Raw genomic sequence first — 24,255 nt, 5'->3', positions numbered from 1 at the left:
TGCTTATGGCAGGGGCTGGACTGGATGAGCTTTGAAGGTCCCTTCCAACCCAAACTAGTCTATGATTCCATTAAAGGTACAGCAGCAAATGACAAAACAGGAGGGTGATCAGCCAGGTTTTCTGAAGGAGCTCAAACAGATACAGGTATCCAAGCCATTTGAAGAAGTTCCCAAAATGCACCTTTGCTCCAGAAACAGGACAAGTTGAGCAGGAGAGGGCAGTGACTAAAAGGACTTCAGCTTTGGCTCTCACAAGCAAGAAGTGACCATGGGTCTTCCCATTCTTGCAGATTCTCCTGAGGGTCCTGAGAGGGTTTCTGTATCCCATCTTCTTCCACCAAGAGCAATTTCTTCTTCCCTCTGCAGTATGTGAGAGCTCTGTGCCTATTTAGAGGACTAATGTGAGTCTCAACCAGAGTTCCACAAGCGATCTGTTAGGGCTCCCTAAAGGCTTTGTGACATTACTGCTCTTGCCCTTCTGCTTGTGTGACTATTTCATCTCAATGTGTTTGGAAGAAATGCCAAAACATCCTTTGCCAGCTTGTTCCCAAACTGGCCCCTGCTCCCGACTGCAGAGACATTTAAGTAGCCAAATGCTCTACAGCATAGCAGTCAACATCCAGCTCCTGGCACTGCAGCTCTCTGAGGGAAGGTTTCAGCACCACTGTCACAGAATCACACAGAATCACAGAATGTCAGGGATTGGAAGGGACCTCAAAAGATCATCCAGTCCAATCCCCCTGCCGGAGCAGGAACACCCAGATGAGGTTACACAGGAAGGTGTCCAGGCGGGTTTGAATGTCTGCAGAGAAGGAGACTCCACAACCCCCCTGGGCAGCCTGGTCCAGGCTCTGTCACCCTCACTGTAAGGAAGTTTCATCTCATATCTAAGTGGAACCTCCTGTGTTGCAGTTTGCACCCATTGCCCCTTGTCTTATCACTGGTTGTAACTGAGAAGAGCCTGGCTCCATCCTCGTGACACTCACCCTTTGCATATTTATGAACGTTAATGAGGTCACCCCTCAGTCTCCTCTTCTCCAGCTCCAGAACCCCAGCTCCCTCAGCCTTTCCTCACACAGGAGATGCTCCACTCCCTTCAGCATCTTTGTTGCCCTGCGCTGGACTCTCCAGCAGTTCCCTGTCCTTCTGGAACTGAGGGCCCACAACTGGACACAATATTCCAGGTGTGGTCTCACCAGGGCAGAGTAGAGGGGCAGGAGAACCTCTCTTGACCTACTAAGCACCCTCCTTCCAATACACCCCACGATGTCGTTGGCCTTCCTGGCCACAAGGGCACGGTGCTGACTCATGGTCATCCTGCTGTCCACCAGAACCCCCAGGTCCCTTTCCCCTATGCTGCTCTCTAGTAGATCCTTCCCCAACTTATACTGGAACCTGGGGTTGTTCCTGCCCAGATGCAAGACTCTACACTTCCCCTTGTTATATTTCATTATATTTTCCCGCCCAGCTCTCCAGCCTGTCCAGGTCTCTGGATGGCAGCACAGCTTCCAGTGTCAGCCACTCCTCCCAGCTTGGTGTCATCAGCAAACTTGCTGACAGTCACTCTATTCCCTCATCCAAGTCATTGATGAATATATTGAATAGCACTGGCCCCAGTACTGACCCCTGAGGCACTGCACTAGATACAGGCCTTCAACTGGACTCTGCCCCATTGACCACAACTCTGGTTTCTTTCCTTCAGCCACTTCCCAGTCCACCTCACTACCCGATCATCCAGACCAGATTTCCTCAGTTTAGCAGCAAGGATGCTGTGGGACATTGTGTCAAATGCTTTACTGAAATCAAGGTAGACCACATCCACTGCTTTACCATCATCTATCTACCTCGTTATGTCCTCATAAAAGTCTAGAGGTTGGTCAAGCACAACTTCCCCTTGGTGAAGCCATGTTGACTGCCCCTAATGACCCTCTTATCCTTGATATGCCTTGAGATGGCACCAAGAATAAGTTGTTCCATCACCTTCCCAGGGATGGAGGTGAGGCTGACTGGTCTATAGTTACCCGGGGAGAATCTGTATCAGGAAGCTAAGGAGAAATGACCAAAATATTGAGGTTAAGCAGAATAATGAAGCTGCCCAGGCTGACCCTAGTGTGACTGCCCTCCTGCTACCCCATGGCAGCTCTCCCGTCACCACAGCATTTTTCCCAGTGTTTTTTGGTTTTTGGTCTAGTTAGTGTGGATTTGGCACTTCCCTTCTCCTCTCAAAGTCATCTGGGGAGCATGCTTGAATAAACCAAACCTACCACACGCCAAAGACCTTTTAGAAAAGAAACAAGTGGCGTTTAACCCAATTCAGCACTTCCAGACCCAAAGTCCCAGTAGGTGAGGAAGGGCAGATCACAGGCAGGGTGCACATTCACCTGGGGAAATGGCTCCAAAAAGCAGCTCTGAAGCATACTTTGGTATTTTACCTTAATGAATTCACATATTAATTCATTAACTCTATATGACCCAAAAGTAACCTCTGTAATCTTTGTTCTGTTTCACATGACTTCCATCACAGCGAGATGAAATCATGTTTGCTCTAACAAACTTCACTGCTTCTTATGCATTCTGAACAGTTTTATCTTATCAAGACATATTCCAGTTTAAATTTCTGCTCTGAGATTTCCAAGGATTTCTTGCCATGGTCCCTGGGCATTAGACTCTTCCAGGTTGAAATTGCCTTTCCTGAGAACAGCTGGGGCTCTGCTTGTCCTTCTTGCTGGTTTTAACTATGAATATCATCAAGTAACAGCAGCTGCTCTTTCACAGGGATATGGTTACATTTTGTTTGGATATAATGCTTGGGTTGTTTACTTTAGTTTGTTAGATATTTTGCCCGAACAGGCACTTGTGTTATGTTTGATACTTTTTGTACAATTTCCTTCCTAATGGTCTGCTCCCAAAGACCTTCTACATTGATAACTAGAAAAAGGAGGCCACAGAGTAACATGGCTTTGGCTGCAGCTGTGGCGAAAAAGGTCGTGGAGCACAATCGTAAGCCTTGACTCCAAGCTGATTACGTAAAACCACATTTTTTCCACTACAACAATACAAACAAGGCAAGAACAGACTCCATACGTTGAGTTTCACGTGGCCTGAACCTGACCTTGCTGCGCACCGCTCCCACACAGCCTGTGCAGGTTTGGTTATCTAACCAAGGAAAGAATGCAAGCAGAAGTGAAGCTTTCTGTGCTGTTAGACAGCAAAAAGCTACCTTGAAAGAGAGGAAGTGTTACAGCACTTGTGAGTTGTGGTTTGCATGGGATTTTCAGAGAGAAGTGCAAGACTAGAAGAAAAAAAGACATTGAAGGAATGAGATGTTGAGCATTTCATTAAAAACAGCAGTGTCACGTCCCACCAGCATAGCAGGGAAGAAGTGACTCAGATTCCCTTGCGTGGAATTAAGGTGAGTCAGCACTTGAAGTCTGTAAATACATAATATTTATTAAAGCAAAGATGTGCAAAACTCTCATCAGGTGCGAGGCTTCTGCCCTGTGTCATGAGAGAGAAAGAGATCACCTGTCCAGGATTCTGCGATGGTCCTTCACTCTGGGATACACCAAGTTTCTAATGGGTCACCTGCCCCAGTGGAACAATTGATTATTTGGGAAAAATTCAACAGGGGCTCTCTTGTCATATCATGATTCGGGGTGACGTTCCTATGCTTTTGACTGGACCAACACAGGATTTCCCCAGTCGGAAGTTTAGATCGATAATTCATACAATTTGGAGCGCTGACTGCCCACTGAATTGCTGTCCCATCAGGGAGGTCAGAAGTGGAGGAGAAAGGGCTGCCAGGGTTAAACAGTTGTTTCAAATACCAGGCCCATTCATATCTCGTTCAGTTAATAAGGTGAATTTCCCCTGGTTTGTCAGGGATACGTATACGCTGATTTGCATTCCAATGTATGTTGTATTTGTGTTCAAAATAACCACCTTCAGAGGGGGAATCCCGCCACGGCACTATGGTACAAGGAACGGGAACAGAGGTGACATGATAGGACAGATAACGTTTGGTTCCCCAACTCTCCCCAAGTAATATTGAGTTGATACGGAGCTTTTGAGTGTTCAATCCACATCCCGTTACTTTTCTGCGGCTGTCCCTCTTTCTGTTCAAGAAAAGTGGACTCAATTATTCCCCATGTGGTGTTTCCCCCTATGTGATTAAGGCTTTTAAACTTATTTTCCAGTATTTTTGTAAGATTCAAACCAATCATTGTAAATTTAAATCCTTCTGCCAATGAACCATCCCCTGGTCCATCTGGTTCCAAAGATACACAAACCCTTGTATGAATTCCCAGGCTAAATTCAATACATTCTGGTTACACACTGGTAAAAAGTGTGTTAGTCCCATACAACATATGAATATATATTTGTTCCACACCATTTTTCCCTTATAAAAGAGAACTAAGATACAGAAAAAAAATCCCCAGACTAAAATAACATAAAAGGCAACATAGAATCATTTCAGTTGGAAGAGACCCTCAGGATCAAGTCCAACCATAACCCAACCTAACTCTAACATGTTCAATATTGGCGTAAAATAGTAATTCACATGGATTACATACACTCAGTAAACTGATTTTATAACCTAGGTTTGTTCATGTTTTTTCCAGAGCAACTTTTACTTTATTCCAATAGTTTCTATGAAAAGTACAAACTTCTCCCACTCACTTTAACAGCCACTTTAGATTTTAATGTCAAATCTGACTATCTTCTTACTGACCAATTCAACTGATACAGTGACTAATGAGATTATTATACATATTTGGAAGTACAAAGATTTACTTTTATTGTGAAAAGTACATATACTTCCAAGCTTCAGGCATACCTTTGTCAAGCAGGGAGTAAGCGAAAAGAAGGATGGGGAATCACTGTTCTTCACAGCATAACTAAACCAGCAGTGGGAGGTTGAATTTAGGCTATAATAGAAGAAAAAGAACTCTTCATGGTGTACGCTGTATCTCTCTAGGCAGCTCTTCCCTGGAAGAACTGAGGGGGTTTGACAGACAAAACCGCATCTGAAGCACACGGGTGCGATTCAGAGTGAGAGGAGAAGGAGATATTTCCTTCCTTACGCACAAAACGAAATAAAATAATGAGTTTCGGGGGTGCGAGGAGCCCCGGCGGGAAGAGCCCCTCACGGCGCGCAGAGCATTCTGGGAACGCGGCGGCCCCCGGGTCCTCCACCGCTGTAGCTGCCCGCTGACAGCCTGATCCGGCCCGTGACGGCAATTATTCACCTTCGCCGCGGATCCTGTTCCCCTCGCCTCGGGGAAAGGAGAGCGGGGCGGCGCTCAGCGAGCCTTTAGGGGGAACGATATCGCTTCATCCCCGTCGCGTCGGTAACGCCGCCCCCTCCGGGTAGGGATAGTCGTCCGGAGCGATGCCTGAGCGCAAGGCAGTGGGGCCCTGCGGCCGGCGTCACGTGACGGCGCCGGCCGGCGGCAGAGGCAGCGGCGGTGGCAGCGGCTGAGGCGCCGGTCCCGCCGCCATGGGCAGTGAGTACGGACAGGGGCGGGGGGGCGGCCCGGGGACCCCGCTCAGGCCCAGAGACAGCGGCCCGGGGCGAGGGAGTCGCTGCCGCTGTGAGGGCAGGACGTGACCGGCCGCCGGCCCGGCGGGCTGAGGCGGCCGCGTGGCTGAGGGGCCGCCCCGAGGAGGCGGCGGCGGCAGCGGGAAAACCTCAGCCTGGCAGGTTTCCGTGCTACCGGGCACAGGGTGAGACCAGCCACCGCTTTATGGTGTTTTGGTTTTATTTTTATCTTTTTTTTCTCTCTGAGCTTAATATTTTAACACGAAAGCCGCATCGCTTTCTGTGGAGCAAGATGTGCCAGGGGAGGTTCAGGTTGGACATTAGGAAAAGGTTCTTCACCCAGAGGGTGCTGGACACTGGAACAGGCTCCCCAGGGAGGTGTCACGGCCCCAAACCTGACAGTGTTGAAGAAGAGACTGGACAACACCCTCAGACACATGGTGTGAACTGTGGGGTTGTCCTGTGCAGGGACAGGAGTTGGACTCCATGATCTTTGTGGGTCCCTTCCAGTTCAGGACATTCTGTGATTCTGTGCATCTTCTGATAACCTGAGGGCTTGGAATAAAGGAAAAATGTCTTACAGCAAAGTGTAAAATAAACATGGCATTTTGACCAAAATGTTGCTTAAACTGGCTTGTGGTGTAGTAAATGCATTTTCTTTGAAGAGAGAGTGATGATTGTTTCCTCTGGTTTTCCAAATACGTCAGAGCTGGGAATAATGTATGAGATTTGGAGGATAAACTCCCCACCAAGTATATGTGCTTCCCCACTCTCCCTTCCCCCCCCAGAAAAAAGAGCTCAGACTGTTGAGCTTTTCTGCATTTTTCAAGGAGAAACTGTGAAGAGAGATGTATCAGAAGTTAAGTAAAATCCCTTGAAGTTCTTATCCGAATATGTGTTGCAGTGATTTAAATTATGATTTCTAAACATATTTTAGCACTTTAATTATTTTCTCAAGTATGTATTTCTGTAAAACATAAGATATTTTTCTCCATATGGATACTTTTTATGTCAGTGTCCTTTGCTTCTGTGTTCAACTAGCACAGACCTATATTAGGTCATTTATTTTTAGATGGAATACCATTTATTTTGCTTCTGGTGATATATACGGTGCTGTGGAAAAAAGGATGGGCCAGGTCTGATTAGAACAAGAATTCTCTTTTACATCTTTTGCCCTGTTTTCAGCTGTTTTAAGAAGAGAGCATTAGTTTTCAGTCATTGAGTTAAAGTGCGTGTCGGTGAAATAATAAACTTATGAAGTGTTACACTTAATTTTCCCCCGTAGAAGTTAAATACAAAGTTGTACGAAGTTTTGTAAGTTCATAAAGGTTCATTAACATATTTCTATCTCTTTTTGTGTGTGTTTGTTTTTCTGGAACAGTAAAATTTTTAGAAGTTATTAAGCCATTCTGTGCTGTGTTACCTGAAATCCAGAAACCGGAAAGAAAAGTGAGTGCCACATTATGTTTGTACTTTCATTGCTTCACAGACAGGAGAACATTCTGATATTCAGGTCCACACTCCGATATAAATACAGAGAGCGGGCCTTAAAGTACAATGTATTCTTTAGAGGAGGGGGAATCCATGTTAAGGTGAAAGATGATGATCAGTTCTTAACGTCCTTCTGATAAGTTCCACTTGGTAATTACACTCACTATTTTTTAAGTCTCATCTCTAGACTAAGTTTATTTAGTTTCAACTCCATATGATTGGATCTGGTTTAATATACTAGAATAGAGTTTTCAAGCTTGTCTTTGTGAATACCAGTGTTGGCTTTGTGTACCAGTCACAACTCTGTGCTTTGTGCTGGCTTGTATATTACTTAGTAAAGGCTTTTGCTGTAACTCAGGAACCACAAATTCACTTCTTCCTTTCCCACAAAATAATTTATACTCCCATAGCTGTTATTCACCTTGACAAAGTGGGAAAGTGATGTGTGATAGAGTTCAGGTAATTGCTTCCTGTTCACCTTCTGGATGTTACACTTTTCTTCGTCCTGAAATCAGTGAACTGAGTTCATTTACAGCTGATCTTTCTATTCCTCGAGACCTGGAAGATCCTCCCCATTTCTTGGCACACTTTCTAGCTGAAAAAGCGTTAATTTCTGCAGATCAAAAAGAGATGTGCCCTGTTGAAAAACAAAACCACACCAAAACACATCAAACCACTGGTTTTTACTTCCAAAATTCAAGCACATATCACCTAGGTGACAAAGGCTCTAATTAGAGTAACAAATTAACTAATATACGTTGTCATGACTGACATGATAATTCTTTCTGGGCTATATTCTTAAAATGAAACATGTGGCTAGAAACATGAAACCATCTGAGAGAATCATCTTTTGTTGGTGAGAGGTTCCCAAATGTTAGAACTGGATGCATAGATGTTTGTGCCAGTAACCATAGCTGAGCCTGCTAGATTGAGTGGAGAAGATACGCTAAAAACTGCTGATTGATTTTTAAAAAGATTGGGATTCATCTCCTGGCTCTTTGCTACATCTGTCTTTCCATGTTGCTTTCCAGCACCTTTCCCTCTTGGAACAGGTTTCCAAACAAGTTATTTAGATCAGATAAAGGTGTCTTCAGAGCAGGAATCTCCAGAGGCAGATGCTGAAATTTGGATGCATCAGATGTAGGCAGGACATACCCATCTCTGTTTCTGCAGCTGTGAAACTGGGTGTGATCTTCTGCTGCTGATTTATGGCATATCTGTGATTAGCTGATTACATCCATCATCCATCACATTTTTATATAGTGAGGTGGATGGGAAGAAGAAGCAAAGACAAATCTGCAGGTGTTGATGTTTCTGTAAAGCTCATCGACAGTTGTGATTTGTCTCTCTTTATTTTATTTTATTTTTCCTCATCCCTTTCTGTTTGCCAGAGAGGCAGAGGGGCTTGATCTGCCCATGTCCTCTATCAGCAGATGAGGGATGCCCAGAGGGGTGCCAAGATTCCTGTCCTTGCTATTTGGGTCACTTTGTCTTTATTTCTAACTAGGTCACTGCCTAGGCAATGACTGCCAGTTGCCAGATTTGTACAAATTTGAAGTTAAAATATAATTGGGAACATTTTTCTTAGACCGATGAGTCCTTTGACCATTTGAAGTTATGTTTCTTGCTTTTTGTATAGTCTTATCAAGTGACCCCAGTCATTCTATATAACTGTAATTTTTGGTTATTGTTTTCTTACAATCTGTCGCTGGTAGACATCATTAGTAATTGTTGTAGTGTATTGATTAAGGCTGGGACAAGAAATGAGGATAACAAAACAGAAATCTATTTTTTCTAAAATTGTATTGATTGTGAAGTGAAGATGAAGTTGGATTTAGCTGGGCTGTCATTAAATCATTTTGCTGTTATTGGTATGGGAAGCGGGCTGCTTCTGGCACTAGGGAGTGTTGCTTTTGTGTTTTGGCCAACTTGATTAACAGAAGCAATTGCTGCTTTTTGTAGTTAGTAATATCAGTTCCTATTCAGGTTTTTCTGAGTAGAACACTGTTCAGAACACCAAGAAGATGATGCTGAAGTCCCTCATTTTCACAAGTTTTAAGAAAAATGTCAGAGGAATAAAATGTCCCATTGAATCTGATCAGATGATGAAATGTGCTGTGCCTGTGCTAGTTATCGTTTGTGGCTGCAATATTTTGGTACCAGTCTGTATCTTGCGTTTTCTGACTGATGGATTCGGATCCCTCCTGTTTCTTTTTTCTTTTTGAATCACAGAGGCCATTTTCCTTGTGAATAACTGTGATTTGGGTGGTACAGAATTTCTCTGATGCTCACATTCACCGCAGTTACAGAGACAGCCAGAGCAGTTGTAGAGTGTGAGTGATACCTCAGAAGCCAAGATGAACTGCTGGGCTGCAGAGAGAATTTGGTTAAACGTTTTTATTTTTAAAAGTCTGCACTTAAAATCTGACTTGTAGAATTCAAACAACACTTGGTAAAGTTGGTCAGCACTGTATAAAGTCTGACACAAGACACTGTTTGGATTTATTTGCTGCTGCCACTATTTTCCTTTTTTTAACTTTGTACTGTAAGTATTTTTAGCATCTGGCCTCTTTTAAAAGAGTGAGACGGTATCAGTAAATAGAACAAAATGATCCCAGTAATTTAATTTAAGTAAGTGTATGCTTTCACTTACAAAGATACAGGGCGCTTCTGGTTTTTCTTTAGTTTCAGAAGCTGTGCTGCTGCATTGGACTGTAGTTTCTTGTCTGCGAGTGTTCAGTACCTACAAACCCAGGCACTAATCCTTTTTCTTGTTACTTCTCTACAGGCAGATTCAGTGGCTGGAGGCACAAAACTACTATTTCTGCCGTCTCCCTCTTACACGTTAGTTCATGTCCCATTTTAGTAGCTGCTCTACTCTTGTCTACAGTGACCACACTTACCCTAATGTTTATGGTCCATGGAGGAGAGGTGGGAACTTGAACCTAACACTGCTCCTCAGTTCTCTGGTCTCTCCAAGTGAATTTATTTCTGTTTCATACTTTGAGTAATACTCTGGTTCAAACTTAAATCTTGCGATTCTTCTCTTTTTGTTCCTGGTACTAGTTACAGTTGCCTCCAATGCTGTGACCCTGAGGTTCTCTTCGTTGCATTAGGGAGTAATGATCATTGATCTGACATTCTTTTAATCTTCATCTAGAAAAATATTTTAGAGGGTAAAACAAGTCTTTAAAAATTATTTTGTGATCTGTGTCCCTGAATATAATGGTGAATTTAAGCTTCCTCTAACACCTTTTGAATAACTTAATTCTAAATATTTTGAATTGCTGTCCAAAACTCATTCATGGCTCTTCTGGTTTTTATCGCTTCACAGCAGTTAAATCTCTTTAAAAACTTTGTAGTGCTTTAGTTTAATGACTTCCAGCCATACAAAGCAGTGCCTCCAATCTGTTGAAGCCTAGAGCGCTAATCACTGAAGATACGGGTTTTTTGCATTATCTTTTGTGTTTGTTCTGGTATGTCCATGTTTTTAGCCATGCTGTTGCTTTTCTATAAATAACCACTATAATAGAATAATCCGTATAAAATATATTCTACCAATTGAATGTCAGCTACCCTACCTGCCAGATCCCATATAAGTTTTCTTGGACTACACAGAAGCCCATGACTGTCTCTCCGTATAAAATCAGAAATCGTGTTAAAAATAAATTCTAAAGATGCTTTCTGGTTCAATATCTTAGCGTTTAATTCTGAATGGTAGAGTATTTAGTGCTAATGCGAGAGTACAATGAAAATTCTATGTATGAGAAACACATTAATGTCTACAATGTGTTCTGCAGATCCAGTTCAGAGAGAAGGTACTATGGACGGCCATCACACTCTTCATTTTCTTAGTATGCTGCCAGGTAGGTGTTGATGTTTTCTCTGTTTTGGAAAATGTATATTCTGTATACATAAAATAGAATGTTAAAAGAGTGAGAAGTTCTTGTTTCATGTTGACCTACCAGTTCCAGTTACGTATTTTTCTGGGTAAGTAAAGTTCAGTTAAAGAAACGTGATTCTCTGAAATAGGCTTTATTACTGTTTGTATGTCTGTTCAGAAACTTAATGCTTTCTACTTAGTCTAAAATACGTAATGTTTTTTCTTGTTATCTGAAAGGTCCTATTGAATCCCTGAGAATAGGAGCTGAGGGGAGACTAAAGAAGGTTGTAGCATGGAGAGTGTTGGTCTCGTCTCCCGAGTAACACGTGATAGGACCAGAGGAAATGGCCTCAAGTTGCACCAGGGCAGGTTCAGGTTGGATATAAGGAAAAAATTCTATCCGGAAAAGGTTGTCAGGCATTGGAACAGGCTGCCCAGGGAACTGGTGGAGTCACCATCTCCGGAGGTGTTTAAAAGGCGTTTAGACAAGGTTCTTAGGGACATGGTTTAGTGCCAGAGTTAGATTATGGTTGGACTCATTGATCCTGAAGGTCTCTTCCAACCAAAATGATTCTATGAATGGTGATACTGGCTTCAGGGTGAACAGCCAAGCTAATTATTCACTGAGTAGTATAAACAAACGGAGCAATTTTCTGCATTCTTTACTCTCTGTTGATAGCTATATTTAAATTTTAGTAGTGACAAGTCTGAAAGTGAAATAGAGCTGTTTTTAGCTGATTCCTCTTGAACAAGCCGAGGGATTGTAAAGATTACAGGAAAATGCTTTTCTGAGGTGTTTAAGTTGATATTTAGAACTTGTTTTTGTGAATATACGGACAAAGACATTGACTAAAACTCCTCCACAATGCAGGTCCTTGTAAACATTTACGTGATCTTTATTACTCACAGTTGCAGGAGTTCCTAGAACCTGTACTGGGGTTGCAAACAGATAGTGTTGTTTTTTCAAAGAATGTGTAGATATTGCAGAAAATGAGAATCCATGTATTACATGAAACATATTATTTTAGAACTTTTATACCTCTTAAAACATCTAAAATGAGCTGTACATCTTGAGAATCAGGCTTTTTAGGTTATAGTTATCCACTTGAACTTACTCATTGCAGTCAGATTCTGGAGCAGTAGTTTAAGAATCTTTTAACACTGAAGTGCTGCTGAAAAGCTAAAACTCATCTCTCAAACCTACCTTTTCTTTTGGGAGGAGGAGGTGGGAATGACAGTAGGGCTAGAAGAATGTGTAGTTTATCCATGTTTCCTCACTGCTGGATGGATGCATAACCAAGACTTTGAAACTATACAAAAGATTATAGTAATTGAGTAGAAAATCAGGTGGTGCAGAGCAGAGTTTTCATTCATCCAGAAGATTGCCTGGATTCCTATTCTACTGGTTTTGTGATTGAGAAGATTTTCAAAGAGCTCAAAACCCCTCAGAACTGACATATGGAATATTGTAGTTTTTGTATAAACTTGGCTTTGACAGTTCTGTATGGGATATTTTAGAACCCAACTGTAGAGTTTGAACATATGAACATGCTGTAGGAAAATATTTACATTGTAGTTTATGCTGTGTCTTTAATTTGTACTGAAATACAATACAATGTTTAGGACTGTTTAAAAAAACATAAAACCCCCTGCTTTCATCTGTCTTCTCAAAGGTGGTTTACTGCACTTTGCTCCTCTTTTTAAGTAAAGATTGCTGCAAAAAAATAGCAAAATAAATCATGGAATATCATGTAATGTTTTTCCCCTTTCTGTTAATGATTTGGGGTGGGTACCTTATTTTTTAATGCTTTTTTTTCTGTTCTTTTGAGAGGTTGTAGTACTCCCTAACTGCAGATGACAGGCATTTACATCTTCAGCTTCAGTGATGTGGTTTAGCTGCACTGACTCTTCTTTCTAGGGCTTTCTTCTTTTTCCAGTAGAAAGATCTTAGTTTAGTCGTCTGAGTCATACCCCGGTTGGAGGATTAAAATAGATGGTGTCAGTTGCTCTGGTTTAATTAAAAAAAAAGTTGGAATAAATGTTATTAAACAGTGTAACAGCTGAATCATTATACATTAAGAATTTTGGATTAATGCATGGCTGCTTTGTATCTGTGTTTAATGCCACTGTGTGCTTTGACAGATCCCTTTGTTTGGAATCATGTCGTCAGATTCTGCAGATCCTTTCTATTGGATGCGAGTCATTCTTGCGTCAAACAGAGGTTAGTAGATTATTCCTTTCTCTGTTTTGTACCGGTATAAGCAGGAGAAAAAGGGTTGGCTGTTAAATTTCATACAACTCAGATGTCACATTGAAATACTTTGTGAAGTTCGTAACACTGATGTAATTAAAATTGACTGATACTTAAGGAGTACTTCATCTCAAGAATGGGGTTTCCTTTGACAAGCAGATGAGATTAATCTTGCTTGTCAAGTTTTGGGATGATTCTGTTTTGAATTTTAGAGCAGTCTCTTTCTGATTAATATATGGGATAGGAAGTCCTTTCCCCCGCCACTTCTGAACAGCACTAACGGGCAGTATCAGAGCATTGAGTAGAAAATACCTTATATGTGCAAGTCAGTTACACCTCATAATATTTTGGCAACATTATGGGTGAATAATTTGTAGGTGGGAAAGCTGAGGGCAAAGATAATTAGGCTAATAGTTTAGCAAAGCTAAAGTAACTTATTTGAGAATATGCAAGTAGATCCCAACCAAATGTGTAAGAAGACTTTAAAGTAATGCAAGAAGTTTAAAATCTAAGATGGGTGACCTGGCATGCATGACTCTAAATGAGGACACTGACCTCATCTGTATCTCGGAAAATTGGTTGAAAGAAAATCAGTGGAACCCTCTAATGTGAAGGTATAAATTATTTAGGAATGGCAAATTTTGTCACACTAATGAAGATAACAAATCAAGATAAATATGTTATCTGTTTCAAACTCTACTGCAGAAGTTGCATATCTAATTCATGTCTTGCTAGCAGCATATGATACTAAAGATGCTATCCATTACCCAGGCAGCAGGATAACAGCAGCTGAGGAAAGACTAAGAGACTGTGAAGTCAATAAAATGCAGGAACAGAAAGTTAATTTTCATTTAAGTCAACTGACTAGATGACATTGGAGGGTGTGAGGTAAACCTAACGTTCTTGACATCCTCATTCTCTTGCTGTTGGATAAGTAGAGGTTTCCAAGAGAGAGGACATAATATTTAACACGGACATAACATTTAACATATTGAAAAGTGTGTAGACTCTAGGATGCAAGTATGAAAGAACCACATAATAATGACTTTAATGCTTTCACATGTTACATTTTGGTATCAGGGAAAACACTAACAAAAATATGAAAAAATCATAGTGCAAGAATGCTTAAAATTTTTAAAAATTAGAACTGAAATGAGCGCTCTGGTAGTTAGGCAGAAATGAAGCCTCCAGACAATAGGGGAGGTGCTCAAAAAACACTTCTTAAATTCAGATTATTTCTAGGGTAACTGGGCAAGCAGCTAAACAGCACACGCAGCCGTTCACTCACCAGTCCCAGTGGGATGGGAGACAGGATTGGGAAAAAAGGTAAACCTCAATGGTTAAGATAAAGGCAGTTTAATAGAACAGAAAGGGAAATATTATTATTCATAATAATATATAAAACAAGTGATGGACAATGCGGCTGCTCACCACCCATTAGCTGATACCCAGCCTGTTCCTGAGTATTGGTTCCTCCAGCCACCTTCCCCAAAGTATATACTGAGTATCAGATGGTATGGAATATCCCTTTGACCAGTTTGGGTCAGCTGTCCCAGCTTCTTGGGCACCTGGTGTGACATGAGAAGCTGAGAAGTTTGTGACTGCTTAACAGCAACTAAAACATCACACAGAATCACAGAGTGTCAGGGATTGGAAGGGACCTCAGTGTGTTATCAGCATTGTTCTCATCCTAAATCCGAAACACAGCACTACACCTTTAGGAAGAAAGTTAACTCTTTCCCAGCTGAAACTAGGATAACTTCGTAAAGGCTCCTCAGGAAATAAAGCTATTGTGGGATAAAAAGGAAGATCTCGTAGCTGAAGAGCTGGTTGAAAAGATCAGAAGACACGTCTGTACAAATTTCTAAGGTGCCACAAATTGAATATTATTGCACAGAGTTCTGATCTGTCGTGCCATTAAAGATATAGAGGGACTGAAAAAACACTCAGGAAAAGGCACCAGGAAAAATCCCAGGTAGAACATAATCTATAGAAAGAGATCTTGAAAAACTAAGTGTGTTTTTGCCATGATATGTGTATATCCCAAATGTCTTTTAAGTCTTCATTTCTGGATAAAAAGTGGGAAGGGAATGGACAGTCACCTTTTCCTTATACTGTAAGAGGGAAGGGGCAGCTAGCAGCATTATTAAGCAGCACATATAACTCGAAGTTTCTGAACAAGTTACTGGCAGAACTTGCCAGAAGCAGTTTCTGAATAAATGACGGATGTGTGTGAAAAAGAGAATACAGAATGAGAGCTCCACCGAAGAGGGGGCCCTGCAGAGCTGGGGTGTGAGGATGGATAAGCTTTGAGGCGCATCAGCTATGGATTTACTGGATATGCTAGATTTAGGTTATGGTTGGACTTGGTGACCCTAAAGGTCTCTTCCAACCAAAATAATTAAATGATTCTATACAGTTTTGACTTGTTTTCATCTTCCATATGACCTTACAGATCGTGCTGCTTCTGTCAGTGATTCTTGTTGAGACTTTACAAGTCTGCTGTGGCTAAATAAGTTTTTGTTAATAATTTTCTTGGTAATTTTGTGATGGAACACTACTGTACTACACAGGAGAACAGAGTTACACTTAAATGGATAGGATAGGATAGGATTAGGATAGGATAGGATAGGATGCTGATTCTCTTTTGAATCTCCCTGGTGGATATTGTGACTTACTGTCAGAAAAAAATGTGCATTATTTATGTCCCTTGAGTGACCATGTAAAAGAAGGTGAAAAAGTGATTTGATCTGGCTTAATTGAATGTTGAACTTGTCAAATGTGTCCTTACTCAAACTCTTTCAGGTTCTAGCTTGGGAAATGTGGAAAGTTTCATCACTTGGTAGTTTAATTTTTTAAATTTTCATCTGAATTTTCAACATTTTATTTTTTTAAGCTTTCAACATCTTTGGATAGGAGAAAAATTTTTGTATTAGCCAAAGGACAAGCTAAATTTAAAAAAGTGATCATTTTGAAGCAACAGCATTGTAGAAAGGTTATGTGGAAGAACATTTCTATATTGAGATGGGAGAGTATATTGTACAGGCAAGTTGAATTGCTGAGTTGAATTGCTCTGTGTATGTTGAGCTCTGCACCCACACCGCATTATAATATAATTCAACCAGGTGTCAGTGCTTGAACAAGACCTTGCTGAGAATATTTCTAAATTAGAGTATCAAGTGTTCTGGTGTTACAGGTGCATCGGTCTGAGGATACAAGCAAAGGGAGTGATGCCCTGGTTTGTATTACACCAGATGAAGTGATTGGGAGGGAAAACCAGGCAGTTTTTTTGGACTATCCACCTATGTGCTGCAGCAGGCAGTGTTTTATGAAGTTGTATCACCCTGTTCGAGTTGTGAACAGTTGGAAGGTGACACTTCGGTGATGTTGTGCCAGTAGGTGAGTTGGTAGAGTAGAGCATCTTAATGATGTTGCTTGTTTTGTTAAGAACTCGATTAACCCCAAACTTCTGTGCTTTTAACTAGAGTCAGTGATTCCGAGAGTGGCATTATCAGCCACTCTGGATCTGCTGCATCTTTTTTGAGTTCTTCCAAATTAAACTTTTGAAAAATGTGACAGCTGAAGCACTAACAGAATAAACAACCAGGGACAAGACGCTTCCCAGTGAAAAGTTCCTTGATATTATATGTCAAAAAGCCAGCTAGCGCCTGGTAAGCTTCATTGTGCATCAACTTTTAGTGTTAGCATGGTTTCACAAAAATATTTAGAATTAAAAACTATGTAGGTTTCTCATGTTGCCACCAAAATTAGATTTTAACACAACACCCTTCTTTTGTGAGGAGATAAGTCTTTGTTTTGATCATACCTGTACTGGAATATACATCTTTGAGAACTTATGAAAATGTTCCTTATAGGTCAAAAACCTTTCACCAGACCTGATATCCTCAGAGTCTAATTCTTTAGGAGAGATGCTTGAATGGCAATTGTGTTAATTTTTCTTCCTGTTTAGGTACTTTGATGGAATTAGGTATCTCACCCATTGTGACATCTGGTTTGATCATGCAGCTGCTGGCTGGGGCGAAGATCATTGAAGTCGGTGATACCCCAAAAGACAGAGCCTTGTTCAACGGAGCTCAGAAATGTAAGTGCTGTTCCAATTAAAATTAATAAGCGTATTTTTATTCTTGGGAAAGCAGCCTGCCTAAGTGATACTACATGTGAGATTTCTTTGGTAGGCGATTTCAGCAGATTTTTTATTTAAAGGATTTGCTTTCTCTCTTGTTTTAGTATTTGGGATGATTATTACCATTGGGCAAGCCATTGTGTATGTTATGACTGGAATGTATGGAGATCCTGCTGAAATGGGTGCTGGAATTTGTCTTCTTATTATAATTCAGGTTTGTAATGAGCTGTTTTGTGTGTAACTGAGACTGGTTAGATACAGTATAGCTAGAAGGAAAAATCTGTATCTGATTGCCCTTTATGTAAGCATCATCCTTTGTATCTGTCTGTCTACATAGGAGAAATTCTAAATATTCCATAAAGGAGGAGAAAGTTGGGATAGTTAATATGAAAAATATTTCAGATAGGAGTGGCTGTTTGATTAGAAATAGAGGGATTGATGGACTTTGAATGCAGTAGCTGCTGCTCAGTGCTGTGGAACGCTCCCCACTCAGTGGCACAAATGCAGCTTTGAGACAAAGCAGCAAATGCACAAACTTAAACACTTATTTGAAAAAAGTGCTTGCTGAGTAATCTGTTTGCTGGCGTCAGTGTTGAGACGTCACAGGGATCATTGCCAGGTGAGACGCGCGGGCGTTTGGACGTGAGAGGGCACAAACGCTGCATGAATGGTATTTAGCTGAAAAACTTCGTGATCGTGATGAAAATACTGGAGTGGGGAATATGATGTAATTCCTGACTTGATTTATTCGTGTTTCCGCTCAGTTCTGTTTCTTTTCCCGCAGCTGTTTGTTGCTGGTTTGATTGTGTTGCTGTTAGATGAGTTGCTACAGAAAGGTTATGGTTTGGGGTCTGGTATTTCACTCTTTATTGCCACCAATATCTGTGAAACCATTGTCTGGAAGGCGTTTAGTCCCACTACCATCAACACTGGCAGAGGTACGTGTGTGATTACAATTAATTACAACATGTTTCAGTGGGTGTGTACTCTACATAAGCTATCAGATGTTAATTAAATGGCTATTAAAAATGTTTAATGTGTGATCGTTAGCTTCTAAAGTCAGTTATCCAACACTGAAGGTGAAAATGTGGTCTGACTTACATGAAGATTAATAAGTTTACTTTTGCTGATTTGAATTGCAGTAGTTAAAATGGGACTCAAAGCCCCTTGACTGAAGATTTTTGCCTTTCCAAACTGAAATAGTCTGGCTTTAACATAATTTAGTCCATAGAAATTGAGAAAATGAGAAATTCTCTGTGTTCAGGGAAGTGTTTTATGATCCAGCTGTTGCTGGTGGCTGTAGGATACTTTTGTAGTTGATGCTTCCAAATTGTGTTTAGTTTGGTTCTTCAGAGGCTTCAGATCTCAGGCCTCAGCCAACATTTGACAACATGTGGTTGCCCTGAGGCCCTGGCAGTACAAGTTCAGATACAGCCCCTTCGCATCAATAAATTAATGACTTTAATACATAACATTTGAAATCCTGACCCACGTTTTTAGTTCGCTTTCATTTTCACCTGATTTTTAGTAGTTCTGTCTGTTGCATTTTATAACTGCTTTTCTATAGCTATTTTTTATCTTTGTTTATTATTTCTTCCTTCTAATAATTCTTCTGCCTCCAGAAAAGAAAATCGAAGAGAGTATTCTCCCATGTGTTCATGTGTGGCTTTTATTTTGTTTCCACCAGGTATAATGTTTTGGTAGATTATTCTACATTCTATACGCTAAAACAGAATCCTGTACTGTGTTATGTTTGTCATACCAGGATTTATGTCCTATTGTATCTGATTTTGCATGTGTCATTCTTAAAATTTCCAAAAGAAAGATACTTTTTTTTTAACAAAAAAGGTTTTAATTTACAGATTAAAACTTCTTGTACTTTTTTGCTTGGTGCAGGAACAGAGTTTGAAGGTGCTGTGATCGCATTATTTCATCTTCTGGCCACACGAACCGACAAAGTCCGGGCTTTGCGGGAAGCTTTTTACCGACAGAATTTGCCCAATCTCATGAACCTGATTGCTACAGTATTTGTATTTGCTGTAGTCATATATTTTCAGGTAAAATGGGAAATTCTTCATAGTAGCTCTGCAGTTGTAAAGGTAGAAAAGCGCATGGGCCCTACACACAAATGCAAAAGTGCAGTTGGAGTAACTGAAGGATCTCAGCTTTAAGTCAGAAACTCTTGATTTCAGTATTATTTCAGTAATATACCACTGTGGCAGTATGGCTGTTAAGTTTTATAGCCAGATGCTGTAATCTCATATTCCATTAAATGCCAGATATGCTATGAGAGTAATTTTACTAAAATTCTGGAACTGCAGTGGTTGTATCATACAAATAATATATGTGATATTCATAATTGACTTAAAATAATACTTTTGGACAGAGCTAGAGAACCTTGCTTATTTGGGGTGTGCATGATAGAGATTTGTTCTAGGAAACAGCCATGTAATTAATGCATAGCTTATTGATTTTCCCTATCAATAGGGAATTTTCCCTATCCTGGGGTCAGGAGTAGTTTTTCGGCACACAGGGAAATCCATCTGTTTTGGAGCTAAACTTGGTGTATTTGTGTTCTTTCCCGTAGGGGTTTCGTGTTGATTTACCCATCAAGTCTGCCCGATACCGGGGGCAGTACAGTAGTTATCCTATCAAGCTCTTTTATACCTCCAACATTCCCATCATCCTGCAGTCGGCCTTAGTTTCCAACCTCTACGTCATTTCCCAGATGTTGTCTGTTCGGTTTAGTGGCAACTTCTTGGTGAACTTACTAGGACAGTGGGCAGTAAGTATTTTACCACTTTTTTCAACTGCATAAAACTGTCTCACAGAATCCCAGAATGTCAGGGATTGGAAGGGACCTCAAAAGCTCATCCAGTCCAATCCCCCTGCCGGAGCAGGAACACCCAGATGAGGTTCCACAGGAAGGTGTCCAGGCGGGTTTGAATGTCTGCAGAGAAGGAGACTCCACAATCTCCTCGGGCAGCCTGGTCCAGTGTTCTGGCACCCTCACCGAGAAGTTTCTTCTCATATTTAAGTGGAACCTCTTGTGTTCCAGTTTGTACCCATTACCCCTTGTCCTATCATTGGTTGTCACCGAGAAGAGCCTGGCTCCATCCTCCTGACACTCACCCTTTATATATTTATAAACATTAATGAGGTCAGCCCCCTTCTCCAAGCTCAAGAGCCCCAGCTCCCTCAGCCTTTCCTCACACGGGAGATGCTCCACTCCCTTCATCATCTTTGTTGCCCTGCGCTGGACTCTCTCCAGCAGTTCCCTGTCCTTCTGGAACTGAGGGGCCCAAAACTGGACACAATATTCCAGATGTGGTCTCACCGGGGCAGGAGAACCTCTCTGACCTACTGACCACCCCGCTTCTAATCCACCCCAGGATGCCATTGGCCTTCCTGGCCACAAGGGCCCAGTGCTGGCTCATGGTCATCCTGCTCTCCCCAGGACCCCCAGGTCCCTTTCCGCTACACTGCCCTCTCATAGATCATTCCCCAACTTATACTGGAACCTGGGGTTGTTCCTGCAACATGCAATTTGTATGTATTACTTCATTGTTAGACTTTGGTATTTAACCAACATAAAACTGGAATACTTTTCAATGTTTGTTTATAAAAGCTGTTTTAAACATTTAATATTAATTCCTCTAGAAATACAGGACAGGAACGTGAGAGGTCTGTGAGAAATAACGAATTGCCTGTTTGTTCCGCTCTCGTAGGATGTCAGTGGTGGTGGTCCTGCTCGCTCGTATCCGGTTGGTGGCCTGTGCTACTACTTGTCCCCTCCAGAATCCATGGGTGCAATATTTGATGATCCTGTCCACGTTATAGTTTATATAATATTTATGTTGGGATCCTGTGCATTCTTCTCGAAGACTTGGATTGAAGTGTCTGGCTCATCAGCCAAAGATGTAGGTGTTCTGATAACGTGCCTAAATGTTTTCACACACGGCCTCTGATTTAAACTGATACTAACTGATCGGTTATTGCTCTGACTAAATATCAGGTGACTGTGAAACACAGCAGAAGTTTCATAAAATTATGGGTTATTTGCAGGTTGCCAAGCAACTCAAAGAACAGCAAATGGTGATGAGAGGCCACAGAGACACCTCAATGGTTCACGAGCTCAACAGGTAAGGAGATGCTGACTCCAGGTGGTGCTGTACCGGGCGGTTAAGCTGGGGAGGTGTCAGAACAGATATTCTTGGGAAGATCTCCAACCTGTTTCCACTGTAAATGCCAAGATTCTTCCCATCCCGCTGTTGCCTTTCCCAGTAATACAGAAGATGTTTATAGCAGTAGGTAAGAGATTTAACCTGTAGTGTCTTTAAGTGGCATAATAAGGGAATTTGGGTTGAATTGCTTCCATGTTTGTAAAAGGAAGATACCTTGATTTTTACAGGTGTTTAATTTACCATTACTGAACTAAGATGATGCTACCAAAGCGATATTTTATGCAGTATGCAAAGCCCGCTGATCTATATTGAAAGGTAGCTTTATCCCTACATATTTAAGTCCAAGCAGTTGTTTTTAGTCCCGTGGAGGTTACATAGCACTCATAGATATAAAACCGTTATACTATGAATTGAAAAGCTTTGCCAGTGTTTGATTATTCCCACAGCTTTCCTATCAGTGAACATTTATTTTAGTTTGTGCCAATATGGAAGATAACATGAGCTAATGGCAGAGTTGCATTTGCAACGCTAGATTTGTTACTGAATATTCTAGTCAGATGTTTTAGTAGCAGATGTATTGTTAGAATCCCTGGGTGAAAATTCATGCTGATGAATGCTTTGTTTTGTTGTTGGTACAGGTATATCCCTACAGCAGCTGCGTTTGGTGGTTTGTGCATTGGGGCCCTTTCGGTATTGGCCGACTTTCTCGGAGCCATTGGGTCCGGCACTGGCATTCTGCTTGCGGTCACTATTATTTATCAGTATTTTGAAATATTTGTAAAAGAACAGGCTGAAGTCGGAGGAGTAGGTGCGTTATTTTTCTAGATGTCCAAACAGTTCATGGTTTGTGTGAAAGGGAAAGTATGTTGACAATACGCATCATTTAGTCCAATAATGCTATTATCTTTTTACTTGTTTTAAAGTGCTCCATGTCCCATTACTGTGACGGGCATTGAGCAGTGCCCGTGTGCAGCGTTAGTACCAGCTGCCTTAAGGATGAAGTTTACATTATCTCGTTTAAGTATTATCTAGTGCTGCCTGTAATGCTGGAAACCAATTCATCTACCTTGCTGTTCAAACACTACAGTGACATGGTAAAAATGTATCAGTTTGATATCAGTCAACATTTTTGCACACAGCATTAAAACGTTAAATTAATTTCCCTGTCCTTATTATGAGTTCAGATTGCCGTGTGCCAGTATTCCTGACAAATTTGTAGCCTGTATTTAATTTTTTATACTTTTTTTAACTTACATTTCCCCATCATTGAACTCAGCGCTCCTTATTCCTCCGTGGTGTCTCCACCCAGGCACCTTTCTCTGAGCTCTAAGGGTGGACACGTAAAACATTTCACCAGACTGATACTCATCTCACCCGTACCTGGTTCCGTGGTGGATTTGCTGCATCGCAGGGTCGGGGGCGTTTCTGTTTCTATTTTCGCTGCTGTCACGCCAGCAACGCAGCCCCGTAGTTTTATTTAAACCGTGTCCTCGTGAAAACTGCCACCGAAACTTTGCGTCCACTTTGCTTTTGTGAGTCTGAAGAACAAGGCCTGGTTCCTAAAGCTGTGTTCATGGAAGGGAAAGGGGGGGGAACGAGATGTTCCTGCTGAAAATTTATTTATGTTGTTGCACTTTACAGCGACAGTGTAACAACTGTAAACGTTAGACAATAAACTTATTTAACTAAGCTCTCTCCTGTGTCTTACCTGTACAGAATGTGATTCATGTGCAGGTTTTGATCATTTCTAACATGCTTAGTGAGGTAGGTCTGAAGGCTCCTTTCTTTCTCTTTATCCTTTTTCTAGAAATACATTTTGATCTGTTTTTAGCAGCCTTAATTAAAAAAACAAACAAAAACTAAAACAATTTCAATATGCTTCCCCTTGAAATCATTGAAGTTTTCTGCTGAACTTTAATCAATGACTTTTCCTCTTTGATTTCACATTTTGATCTCTTCTGACTTCCTTCATGTTGAACTTCAAAGTAACTTTGCATTCTTTGTAAAGGTAAGAAAACTTTAAGCAAGTTTTCTGTTTCATTTCTAAGCAAGGTAAGTCTTCCTAATTATGCATGCTCATCTAAACTTATTCCAGAGGCAAGATTTTGATATTTACCTGTGTTTATGACAACTCTTAAGTCCCAACCTTCAAGCAGTGGTAGTTGTTTACATAATTAGAAGGAGTTGACTGTGCACAGATACACTGAAGATGTATTAACCAAACAGTGGCACTAAACTATGTACCTTAGAGCCTCATCTATGCATGTTTTAAACCCCTCCAGGGATGGTCACTCCACCACTGCCCTGGGCAGCCTGTTCCAATGCCTGACAGCCCTTGCTGGGAAGAAATGTTTTCTAATATCCAATCTGAACCTTCCCTGGTGCAACTTGAGGCCATTTCCTCTTGTCCTCTCACTTGTTACTTGGGAGGAGAGACCCAACCCCCTCCATGCTCCAAGCTCCTTTCAGGCAGTTCAGAGATCAGAAGGTCTCCCCTCAGCTCCTGTTCTCCAGCTGAACCCCCCAGGTCCCTCAGCCGCTCCCATCACACTTGTGCTCCACACCCTTCCCCAGCTCCATTCCCTTCTCTCAACTTGCTCCAGCACCTCAAGGCCTTTCTTGTTGTGAGAGGCCCAAAACTGACCACACGATTCAAGGTTTGGCCTCACCAGTGCCAAGTGCAGGGGGAAAACATCTTCATGTCTAAATCACAGAAGTCCCTGAAGCTGCAGGTTCAAATACTGCAGATGTTGCTGCTCC

At 41.4% G+C, this 24,255-nt stretch overlaps 1 protein-coding gene across 2 annotated transcripts; it reads left to right on the top strand.

Moving 5' to 3' along the window:
* The first annotated feature begins 5,417 nt into the window (after positions 1–5,417).
* SEC61A2 (SEC61 translocon subunit alpha 2) lies at positions 5,418–23,184 on the top strand. Of its 2 annotated transcripts, XM_065857169.2 has the most exons (12): positions 5,418–5,507; positions 6,924–6,991; positions 10,834–10,899; positions 13,059–13,137; positions 17,138–17,269; positions 17,416–17,525; positions 18,096–18,249; positions 19,208–19,368; positions 19,899–20,096; positions 21,040–21,231; positions 21,377–21,453; positions 22,134–23,184. In XM_065857169.2, exons 1-12 carry the CDS (start codon positions 5,501–5,503, stop codon positions 22,318–22,320), a joined length of 1,431 nt encoding a protein of 476 aa, XP_065713241.1. In that variant the 5' UTR covers positions 5,418–5,500; the 3' UTR covers positions 22,321–23,184. The 2 variants fall into 2 exon arrangements, with proteins under 2 accessions (XP_065713241.1, XP_071659620.1); XM_071803519.1 differs by lacking the exon at positions 6,924–6,991 and having other exon boundaries at positions 5,489–5,507.
* The last annotated feature ends 1,071 nt before the right edge of the window (positions 23,185–24,255 follow it).

Source organism: Patagioenas fasciata, chromosome 1, assembly GCF_037038585.1.
Source record: "Patagioenas fasciata isolate bPatFas1 chromosome 1, bPatFas1.hap1, whole genome shotgun sequence".
Taxonomy (NCBI): Eukaryota; Metazoa; Chordata; class Aves; order Columbiformes; family Columbidae; genus Patagioenas; species Patagioenas fasciata.
The sequence above is the reverse complement of the archived record's forward strand: the minus strand, read 5'-3'. Positions and strand labels throughout refer to the sequence as shown.

Bases quoted from the DNA above. Each gene is read 5' to 3' on its own strand.
- SEC61A2 (XM_065857169.2), top strand. The intron at 6,992-10,833 runs GTGAGTGCCACA...TGTGTTCTGCAG, and splicing joins TCCAGAAACCGGAAAGAAAA to ATCCAGTTCAGAGAGAAGGT. The intron at 13,138-17,137 runs GTTAGTAGATTA...CTTCCTGTTTAG, and splicing joins CATTCTTGCGTCAAACAGAG to GTACTTTGATGGAATTAGGT.